We start from the raw sequence: 11,060 nt of genomic DNA, 5'->3' as shown, positions 1-11,060 counted from the left end.
ACTTTGAAACTCCCTCATGAACAGTTCATTAAGTCTGCTCTAGAAAATACCAAACTTGAGATTCATTACTTTAGAGCTGGCTTTTTGTCCATCAAGCTCAAGGCATAGCTTTTGAAATACCTCAAAGGTAAATTTCAGCTGCTTTGGGTAGGTAAGGTTCAGAGTGTAGATAACTCCCATCAGCAAAGCACAGGATCTGGCAGCATCAATCCCCTCCAGGATCTTGGATCCCTCAACGATGATCGTTGCAGGCCCATCACCAATGATAGCAATCTTCATGACTTGCATTGCAAGGTCTGCGTTGAGCTCCTCCACATCCTTGTAAGAGAAATTAAAAGAAGTTAGGATGTATAAAATACGTAGCTCAAGCTCTTCAGGATGACGTGAATAAAGGAATAAACTACGACTTCAGGTATTACACAAAGACAACCTGTTTTAGCTTATGAAAATAAGCTAAAACAGGTTGTCTTTTGTGTTTATCTTTGAGTGATTTCTCTTTGTCATTCTGCAACCTATAAAAGCAAAATCAAAGCATTTTCAAAATATTTTTTTTTAATTTCTATAACGTTTGAAAGTTTTTCTATTGCCATATTCCCCAGAGTTAGAAAAGTGAGAAAACAGCCTTTTGTAACCAGTGCAGTAATTCTACTGATCTGACAGCAGTCCATTTGCTTGAGCATAACATAAATGTTAGAAGTGAATAGCAGGTACTAGCATTGTGTGCAAAAGTGATTAAAATGACTCAATAATGAAACAAACTATTCCTGGGGGTAACATGTCTTTTAGCTTTATGCTAACTTTTTAGGTTCAAGCTAATGTTTTCTACTTTATGCCAACATGGAAGTACTGCCGGTAGCACGCCCTCTCAAAGTTTCTTCAGGAACTTTTCTAGTTGGTATCATTATTGTGTCATTTTAATCACTTTTACACACAAAATTCTACTACCTGCTATTCACTTCCATTGTTTATGCTCAGTTAAAGCAGACATATTACTGCCAGGTCAAAGAATTACTGCGCTGGTAACAAAAGGCGTTTTTCCTCACTTATCAAACTCTGGGGATTATGGCAATAGACAAATTTTCACTTAGGGGTGGAACATCCCTTCATTACTCAACCTTGAACAGAAAATCCAATGAACAAAAACACACAGAACCTACAGAGACACATTTCAAACAAAACAAAAAATTGAAAAAGTAGTCAAGTACTTACGCTGTATTGTTTGAAAAGATCCTCCTCCTTCTCTCCAAGATAGACTATGAGGCAGCGAATGGCAATCTCTCTGCGCTTTTCAACTGTGTTGTCCTGATTGATAGAAAAAATAGATAACGTGTTAAAAAAATCTGATGCAGGTAGGGCTGGGCAATATGGCAACAATTTCATATCCCGATGCAGCTGATTTTCTATGCTAGAAATTATATACACGCGCGCGCACACACAGATTCAATAAGCGCACACGCTGCTTTAACTCCGGCGCGCCGTCAGACTGAAGGCAGAAATGAACGCTGCCTCCACCACGATAAAAACTTTTAAGAGGTTATTTTTCATTCAAGGTCAAATTAAGATATTAGCTTCTGGGATGAGTCGGGTCCACTACAGCCAGTGACTCCTTATGAACCTGACCACAAGTCCTGTTACTGCAGCATTTGTTATTCCAGTCAGCGTGGCAGCGGATCGCAGATTCAGCCACACCATAAAACAGCAATAAGTCGGTCTGAGGCAAAAGTGAACATCATGGCTATATCTTGTCCCCTATTGACATTTGATTACGCACAAGCAGGTGATCAGCTCAGGTTTACGCAGAACAGAAGGAAGGAGAGCGCTCTGGCCGCACAGGTTAAACGTTCCTACTTTAAGAAAACCATTAAATTGCATTGTTTATGTGCTACCTGGGAACTCTAAATATTTATTTAAAATTAAATCAAAGGAAATTGTAATGGTATCGAATGTTTATTATTTACTATTTAAAAAATGAAAGTGATGGGGAATTTTTTTTAACCCTGTCTGTTTAGCTTGACATCAGATATATATATACATATATATACATATATACATATATATATATATATATATATATATATAGAGAGAGAGAGAGAGAGAGAGAGAGAGAGAGAGAGGGAGAGAGAGAGAGAGAGAGAGAGACATGCCCCGATGTGTGTGTGTGTGTGTGTGGGGGGGGGGGGGGGGGTGCGTCGACATGGTCGGGACATAGAAGGGGGTGCGTGGCTAAATAAGTTTGGGAAACACTGCTCTAAGGTGTCGACCTAAAACACCACTGTAAAACGGCTTATGGTGGTGTAAACGATTATTTAAAAACGATTAACAGTTTACATCATACAGACGACATATTTTCTTGTATTGCCCAGCCCTAGATGCGAGTGTAACCAGAATATAAACAATTTGGAAAAAAATTAGTGTTAGTATACAATGGACCTTGTTCATAGCAGCCATATCAACATTTGACATGAAAACAGTGAGGCAGATTTTAATAAAGGTCTATTCATAAAGTTAGTCATTATACCTGCAGAAGCATGTCCTTAATCTGCCTCATCTTCAGGCCTGCAGCTCCTCCTTTTGACTGGGTCAAGGCCATCAGTTTTGGGGTGCATTGGTCAAGCCTGGCCAGAAAGGTCGATTCAAGGCTAACTGTTGTTATTCTCTTGAATTCTTCACATATCTGCAGGGCACACCAGAATAAAGTACAAAAAGAGAGATACGTATAATAAACAATGCAGAAATTAACATCCAAATGTGTATTTGTACACATTTAAATGTTTTGGGTAAAAATACATGTATTTCAACATTTTTTATTTACCCGACTTCAATTTGTGGACATGTATCCACAATTTAATCAATCCACAACACAAAAATATTGGTTTAATAAACATTTTATCTCACCTGTGCCTTGCTAAAAAGCGCAGGCCAGCGCTTCATGAAGTCGCTGATGGCAGGAGCCTCTTTCACTATTTCCTCCCGACGAAGGCTGAACGTCTTGGCCATTTTCTGAGCTACCACTCTGGAGTTGTCCTTTTTCATCACTTCACTCAGTAGCTCGACTCTCTCTTTTTCCAAACTTTCACTACTTTCACCTTGAGCATGAGGGGGTAGGTAGTTCACTTCAGCCTTCTTTGGTTTCTTGACATTCTTTGCTGGGTATTGGTCACGTGTCATTTTCCTCTTAAGAGAGTTTACTTCAACTTCAGGGCAGCCGAGACCTCTAAGCTTGCTTCTGAAATTGTTCATCTTATATTTTAGACGTTGTGCCCATCCATAGGACCCATTGAAGGACCCTGGTTCTTTCAGGCAGGGATGCTTTAGAGTCAGGGCCTCTGCAACCTCACTGATCTGCAGACTTGATGGATAAGCAGTATACTTATAAATAGCTTCTGCTAGTTTTCCAAGGATGTCAGGAAGCAGTGGAATGAAATCTTTTGTAGGGAGAAGAGTCCCATCTTTTTGGAAGCGCTCATTGACTGACTGAATTTTGATCTCTGTGAGGTCAGAAAACCTGGGAATCGGAAACTGAACAGGCCAACGCTGGTAACGGTGCCCTGGACTATCTTCCGATGATGAAAGAATCAGTGTGTCATTACTTGACACAGATGAGGTGTCAAGAAAGTGTTCCTCAGAAGGATGATCAGTCATGTTGGTCACATCAGTTAAGGTCAAGGTTACTGTAGGCTCCTGGTCCTGGAGAAACACAATCTTGATTGTGTCCTTGTCCTTAATGTCCGTTGTAGAAACAAGGGTGAAAAACTCATCACCAAAATCAGCATCTTTATAGTGAAGACGGAAGTCTCTTGCAATGGAAAAGGTATCACGAATGGCTGAATGAAGGTCATCTACTGTCTCAGGGATTCCAGATGGTAGTACAACTTTATGAACATCGTGATCTGCAAAGATCACTCGAAGTTGAGCCGGTTGGGACATTATGTAACCTGTAGACAAAACGTTTGACACGTTTTGGTAATTGTTAGTAACAGCTAAATTGTGAATAATAACATAATAAAGTTTTATCTCCCAAGTATGGAAACCAGGAGCCAATTAACCATATGCCATGGTTGAAAATAGCAAGAAGACTGTGAGATGCGGGTTTGTATCATTTCATCTGGAAATCATTCATGGAACATAAATGCTGCGCTTAAGAGTCATAATGGTTGTTCCACCAAAAATGTAAGAAATCAAGGGAACCGTGTCTAATAGCTCAGCTGGCTCTATGACTTTCACTGAACCAGTTTTCTCAAGCACATAGCTCCTCAGATGTTCAACTGACCAAGCAGTTAAACCTTTCACTATGAATTCAACATTGCCTTTCAAAACCACAATCTGTATCAACTCCCCAAAATCTGGAAGACCACCAGTGGAACCATTAGCCAAGATCATTCCACTGGTGTACTTGGTGCCCCTGTAACACACACTTTTGGCTATCTGGACACATGTCTCACCAGGAAACTTAGCCTGCAGTGCTTCTTGGATATCCACTCTCAGCACATTAACATCCACTGTAGACAGTGTTGTAGCCTGTAGTAACGGTCTGACAGCTCTGGAATCATGTTGGTTATAAGCAAGCAACAACTGATGCTTCATGGCGAGTGACAGCAGAATATTTTTAAAACAACGAGTATGTCTGACAACACGCTTGAAAAAGCTGTGCTTTGCCTCAAACCGCATTGTCCACAGTGACACCAGAGGACCATAAGCCCTGATAAGTTCTGGATAATGTTCTAGGAAATGGTGTTTTGGAATGAGGCGTTGCTCTGGGAAAACCATGATAAACCTGTGTTTATGCTCCAATATCTTACTGTCCAGGAAGCAAATGGTCTCCTCTGTGTGGACTTGGTTAACAACAAGCTCAACAATGTCTCTGAGCACAAGAAGCACTTCCCATGCTGGGTCACCCTCAGGGATTTTTGATCCAACCATGAGTGGCAAGAGTCGCAGCAATGCCCAGTTCTCGTGGGCATTGCCCCCTACACTTTTCCGTTGGGCAAAGTTCACAGGGACAGGCTGTGGTGCATCGGTTTTGTCTGACCATTTATAGGGGAACTCTTTGATGCATTTGTTCAGCTCTTCAAGAGTGAAGTATTTGTTGTGAATGAATACTCTTAGGCACAGTGCTATTTCTAGGGGCACTATACCTTCAAAGAGATCATGCAACACATCAGGTGGATATCCAGACAAAACATGAAAATATTTCATTTTAGCCGTCAGTGCACATTGTCTCTTCACTCCATAAACATGCATCAAACTGTCATTTTCCTGTAAAGCCTGCACATGCAGTGTGTGTTGTTCCTTCGTTCTGGGTGGGAATGCCTCATTTCTCACTTCACCATTTTGAAATTGTGACTTTTCACCTAGACAAAACCGACAGACGTATGAACTGGAAAAGCTCTCAACAAATCCCCCCATAGAATGGGCACCAAGATTGTCTGCAACAACACTAAACACTGTTCCTTTGACTCTTCTGCCCAGTGCTGGAACATATAGTCCTTCCTCCTCCAACACTACAAGATCTTTGATCAGTGGCTCTAACACAGCACTGTAACCAAATCTCTTTACATCTTCAGCCTTGCACAGAATTGCTAAGAAGATTGAGTTTAGCTCAGATCTGAGCAATGAGGGGACATCAGCTAACACCCAATACACAGATGTTATTTTGTGTTTTTTCCTCGATGTACCAAGAGGATTGCAAATCTCAAAGTCATCCACATAGAGATTGAGTGCAATTGTAAAGTCACCTTTTGAGAACAGCTCGTTGGTTTTGTAAAAGGTGCCGTCATGAAATGACTTGTACACAGTTCTCTGTGCTTCTGCCTCACTCAAGAGCAGGTCTAGTATATCCTTTCTGCTAAGAACCTGAAGTAAAGACTTTAGAATGGGAACATACTGGAAGCTGCTCTGTCCACTAAGAATATACTCAATCGGCTCCACAACAGGAAAGTGTTCATTAAAATACTTTCTTCTTCTGAAGGCAGAGGAAAGAGGACCACCATCACAAAGGGCAGCGCTAATAGGGTTAGCACCACAGATGTCATTCACCATTTCAGACACAATGGCTTCATCAACATCACAATTGTGTCTCTTCAAGCAGGACTGTAAAATGTCTTTCATGATGGGGGCGGAGGCTGAATGACAAATAAAATGCAACTCCTCTACAAGCTCATCAATGCATTGGTTGGGAACATGAAAATAACACTCTAATTTCAACATCAAATGAGCCAAGCTTCTTTCAATCAACTTTGGTAGTACTTTAACATCATCATCTCTAAACTCCTCAATGTCAGACTGTTCACACTCCTGATTAACTAAATCACTGCACTGATCTGTTTGTGAAGGCTTGTCATACCTCTTTAACACGTCATCTTTAAAGTCATCTAACGAGTGGGGAGTATGCTTGCGATTTTTATGCGACGCAAATGTTCCATAAATGTTAGTTTTGAAACTACAATTTTTGAAAACACAGGACACAGTTTCTTGCTTTTTTAAATGTTGACGAAGGTGTTCAAAATACTCTTTTTCAGTGGAGAATGTGCCCACATTACAGAACTGGCAACAGAAACTGAGTATTTCAGAGGTTTTCACTATTGTTGAGTGAGTAGAGTGTTTCCTTGATATGTGTGATTTTAGGCTACCCCATGATTTAAATGAACAAAAACAATCTAGGTAAGGGCATGGCAGAGGCTGCACACCAGGGATATGGCGTAACCTATAATGTTTCAACAACTCGTCTTTAGTGGAGGTCGCAAATTTACAGATTTTGCAAGGCCAATCCATACTTGATGTTTCTGTCTTACTCCATGTTCGTTCACGCTTACTTCAGAAGGCTGACGACGTTTTAACTTGAACCCCTTGGCACGTGACACCAGGATACCAGGAGAAGATGAAGGTTTGAGTTTTTGTCCTTGCGAGGCACACAGCAAAGTAACTGAATATTTAGGTGAGATTCCCACGTTCTTTAGAAGGCTGACCACGTCTTAACTGGAACCCCTAGATCCACAACACCAGGACACTGTAGAACACCAGAAAGTCACACCTGCACAAAAACACACAAGCTGGTATTGTCAATTTCACTTGTGAGTCTTCAATACAGTGAATAATTTTCACCTGTGTCTTTGTCAATAATTGTTGATGGACTCACGAGAGCTTCTCACCTTAGGGGACAGAGGACGGGATGTCTAGCTTGTCCTGAGAGGCTGATCTATCTCAACTTGAACTCTTGGTCTACGACACCAGGATACCAGTGTTTTGTCCTTTCAAAGTCACTGAAGACCTGAGTAGGAAAATAAATTAAGTTAAATGATTTTAAACGTGAAAAGCCTGGTGGCTAATCAGTAGCCAATATGTGTTTTTATGATATTTAACTTACTGTTATGAGGCATTTGTTTACACTTTTGAAACAACTTTTCCAATTAGTATCTTTTGCACCATTTTTAAATAGTAATATATAACTCTTAGATACATTTAACATTAGTCTTTTACTATATTTTGCTTTTACAGCATTTAAATGAACTGTTACAACCAGGTGGTGTGTGTGTGTGCGGGCGCGTGCGTGTGTGCACGTGCGTGCGATGCTAGTAACATTTCTGATTCATAAAATTATAAAGTTGGGGACCTTTTCGGGGACAGCGTGAGCTGGGACCAGTCATTCAAAACAGAATACCTGAATTTGTTGGGCGCTGGAAAGCCCAACAGCCATAGAAATCATATATGCATAGATGCAACATGTGGCTTTCCATAGAAATCAAATACACGTAGAGGTGACCTTGGACTGGGCCTGTCTGTTGGAGCTGGTGTACCCGCAGACCGCTATATTGGATGGGTCTCCATTTGCCCCGAGTGCATTTATTTCTACCAGGAATGTGTTCACTAAACTAAAAGCCTTTATCATGTTTTTTTTAAATAAAATCAAACGTAAGATTCAGCCATTTTCTGACAGTAAATACGGAACAACTTTTTCATACACAAGCTAGAAAAGTCAATACTCCCACATGATCTGTTTTCAACAGTACGCTGGTTGTTGGAAGAGTGCTGGACCCATCCAATATGATGGCAAAGCATGTAGCTCACCAACAACAACTGTTATCTCTATGAATATATGCTCTCTATGGTTGCAGCGTCACTGCCATATTGGTTGGGTTTATCATTCTCCAAAACCCAATTGGAGTCGATGCTGAGTCAGAATCTATGGTCCTTTTTGTGCAGCCAACTGTTGCAAAAACTGGCATATTGCTAAAAACAGTGGGGTTGTTGACTTTTTTTTTTTTGCTTTTCTGTTTGGAAAACTGTTTTAACAGTTTCATTATTTACCATCAAAATGTGACTCTGGTAGTCCTGTCATGCCACTACTTATATCTCATTTTGTTAAAAAGAAAGACAAAGTGTTTTAACTGGAGGAACACATTCCTTCGTAGAAAAAACCTGCACTGGGGCGAATGAAGACCCATCCAAAATGGCGGTCCGCTACCACGCAGCTCAATTTTTTTTCTTCAAACTTTATTGAGACATATCAATGGTACAAACAGTCCGTGTCGCCTCTCCGTATTTCTCTTCAAAACACCGAAAGTCACCAAAAATCACCCTAAAGCCGGGCGTACACTGTGCGACTTTTTCACTCGCAGCGTTCAGCTTCAGCTCAAACTGTACGACTTCCTCGCAGAGCAGATCTCACGAGTCATGTGCTCACACTGTATGACCCAGTTCTCGCATGCGACCTGACTGCTCACACTGTACGTCTGGTAGCAACACGTCGGCCCTAAAAATATGCTAAAAATGGCAGTTTTTACTCAACACGTCAGACTTTTTTGTCTTGTCTTGCCTGTTGTCCTTCAGGAGTGCTGCAGGAGGACACACAGGGATTTATGGGGGTTGGATGAGGAAAACGAAATAAGAAAGTAAATCTGTGTTTTGTGATCAGTTTAATTTGACATGAACACAACAAACACGCTTTCTTGACAATCTTTGTGAGTAAAAAAACGTGTAGGTATGAAAACGGCTTTACCCTACCATAATAATAATTACCCTACCATTGTGCGGCAATGTCAGCCGGGCGTACACTGTGCGACTTTTTCACTTTTTTGAGCCGATTTTCCAGTCGTGCGAGAATCCACGACATCGGGGCGAGTTTTGCGCCGAGCGGTCGTGTAGTGTACAGGGGGTTACAAGAGGCGATTAACACCACGTGACCAGCTGCCGATCAGCAGTCGTGAGCTCGCACGGACTTCTGGCATGTTTAATATTTTGCTCGTCCCTCGTGAGGGTATCGCACTGTTGAAGCAGCACTGCGAGCAGCTGCGACCCGAAATGTATCAGAACCGCTCATGGCACATGCGCAATCATGCATCAACACCGCTCCCCTGCTATTTCCCTAATAACACACGCTGTTCGTTTTTATTTCTACACGTTTTTTTTACTCACAAAGATTGTCAAGAAAGCGTGTTTGTCGTGTTCATGTCAAATTAAACTGATCACAAAACACAAATTTACTTTCTTTATTTCGTTTTCCTCATCCAACCCCCATAAATCCCTGTGTGTCCTCCTGCAGCACTCCTGAAGGACAACAGGCAAGACAAGACAAAAAAGTCTGACGTGTTGAGTAAAAACTGCTATTTTTAGCATATTTTTAGGGCCGACATGTTGCTACCAAACTACAGTGTGAGCAGTCAGGTCGCATGCGAGAACTGGGTCGTACAGTGTGAGCACATGACTCGTGAGATCTGCTCTGCGAGGAAGCGTACAGTTTGAGCTGAAGCTGAACGCTGCGAGTGAAAAAGTGGCACAGTGTACGCCCGGACCCGGGTTTAGTCTGGCATCTTTCATGGCTCGGTACTGGGTTGAACTCCCGCCCTTAACATTAACAAGATGGTGGCGCTGTTGACGTAAATGTAGAAGCGAAAAGCGGCATCTAGCGTTAGCATTTCTTAATGGTTATTAACATAAAATGCTTCTCTTTACAAAAAATAATTCCACATTTAGATAATAAAACGTTTCAATCGCTGCTTAACTAACAGCAAACACATCAGTGATAGCTACTTACCTTGGCTAGCATCAACATTATAGCTCACATCCTACAGAAGCCAGCGTTAGCGTAGCAGTTAGCGCCGTGGCTAACAATATCTGTGATCTTTTAAACATTATAAGACAAGTAGAATGGTCTATATAAGAGTAACGTTAGTATTAAATGTTCCAAAAAGAGCCCAACGATTTCTACTATTGCGGAATTTGCGGCTCCGTGTATGTTACAGCCGAACTGCTGTGCACACAGATGTGGGTGAAAGCTAACCAGAGCGTCTCGCTTGCTACCGAGAGAGAGATAATGTTACGTCGTTGTTTTACATTAGGCTATCACTAACAATATCCAGGGTGACTGTAAAATACGTGTAATTCCGCATAAATGCACTTACCGTTCGCCACCAACACAGTGCTTGATATCCTGAACATGTGCTGTTGAAAATGTCCGCTTGAGCAAAAGTGAGGAACTGTGGGAGGTTTACACGTCATCAAGTTTTATTTTACATCGACATAACTTAAAATTATATTGTGTTTTGATGACTGATTATTTTACATTCAGACTAATCATAATTATATATTGAGTAAAAAGGCTAAATTTGTGTGTCACCTGAACTCAATATAATACAATTTTTAATTAAGAAGTCTAACAGTGTTTATGAACTTGATTTTTAATTTCACAACAACATATATATTTAAGTAATGACTAAAGGTCCCATTAATTACTTTTTAGGGTGTGTGTATATGTATGTATATATATATACACATACACACAGATATGTATATACATACATACATACATACATACATATTATATATATATATATATATATATACATACATATACACACATATGTATATATATACATACATACATATATATATATATAAATATATACAAAAATATAAAAAAATATATATATATATATATGTATATACATATATATATATATATATATACATATATATGTATATGCACATATATGTATATATATATATATATATATATGTATATATATAATCCTCAATCTCAGGCTTTTCCACAGCCCCATGCAGAA

General features: G+C 40.3%; 1 protein-coding gene across 4 annotated transcripts in view; it reads right to left on the bottom strand.

Annotated features, from left to right (window-relative positions):
• Positions 1–10,744, bottom strand: part of LOC139061475 (uncharacterized) — an 11,318-nt gene extending 574 nt beyond the window's left edge. Inside the window, exons 1-6 of one of the 4 annotated variants that reach the window (XM_070543903.1) lie at positions 7,149–8,672; positions 6,813–7,030; positions 2,896–3,935; positions 2,519–2,674; positions 1,210–1,302; positions 1–318 (exon numbers count right to left, since the gene is read on the bottom strand). The exon at positions 1–318 is cut by the window's left edge and continues 574 nt beyond it. In XM_070543903.1, the coding sequence (XP_070400004.1) occupies positions 40–318; positions 1,210–1,302; positions 2,519–2,674; positions 2,896–3,927 (1,560 nt within the window). In that variant the 5' untranslated portion in view covers positions 3,928–3,935; positions 6,813–7,030; positions 7,149–8,672 and the 3' untranslated portion in view covers positions 1–39. Of the gene's footprint in view, positions 319–1,209; positions 1,303–2,518; positions 2,675–2,895; positions 7,031–7,148 lie in introns of those variants that run through there. The other 3 variants (XM_070543904.1, XM_070543902.1, XM_070543901.1) reach the window with 3 other exon arrangements.
• Positions 10,745–11,060: the final 316 nt, after the last annotated feature.

The sequence above is a fragment of the Nothobranchius furzeri genome, chromosome 14 (assembly GCF_043380555.1).
Source record: "Nothobranchius furzeri strain GRZ-AD chromosome 14, NfurGRZ-RIMD1, whole genome shotgun sequence".
Taxonomy (NCBI): Eukaryota; Metazoa; Chordata; class Actinopteri; order Cyprinodontiformes; family Nothobranchiidae; genus Nothobranchius; species Nothobranchius furzeri.
Note: the sequence above shows the minus strand (reverse complement) of the source record. Positions and strands in the feature narration are given on the sequence as shown.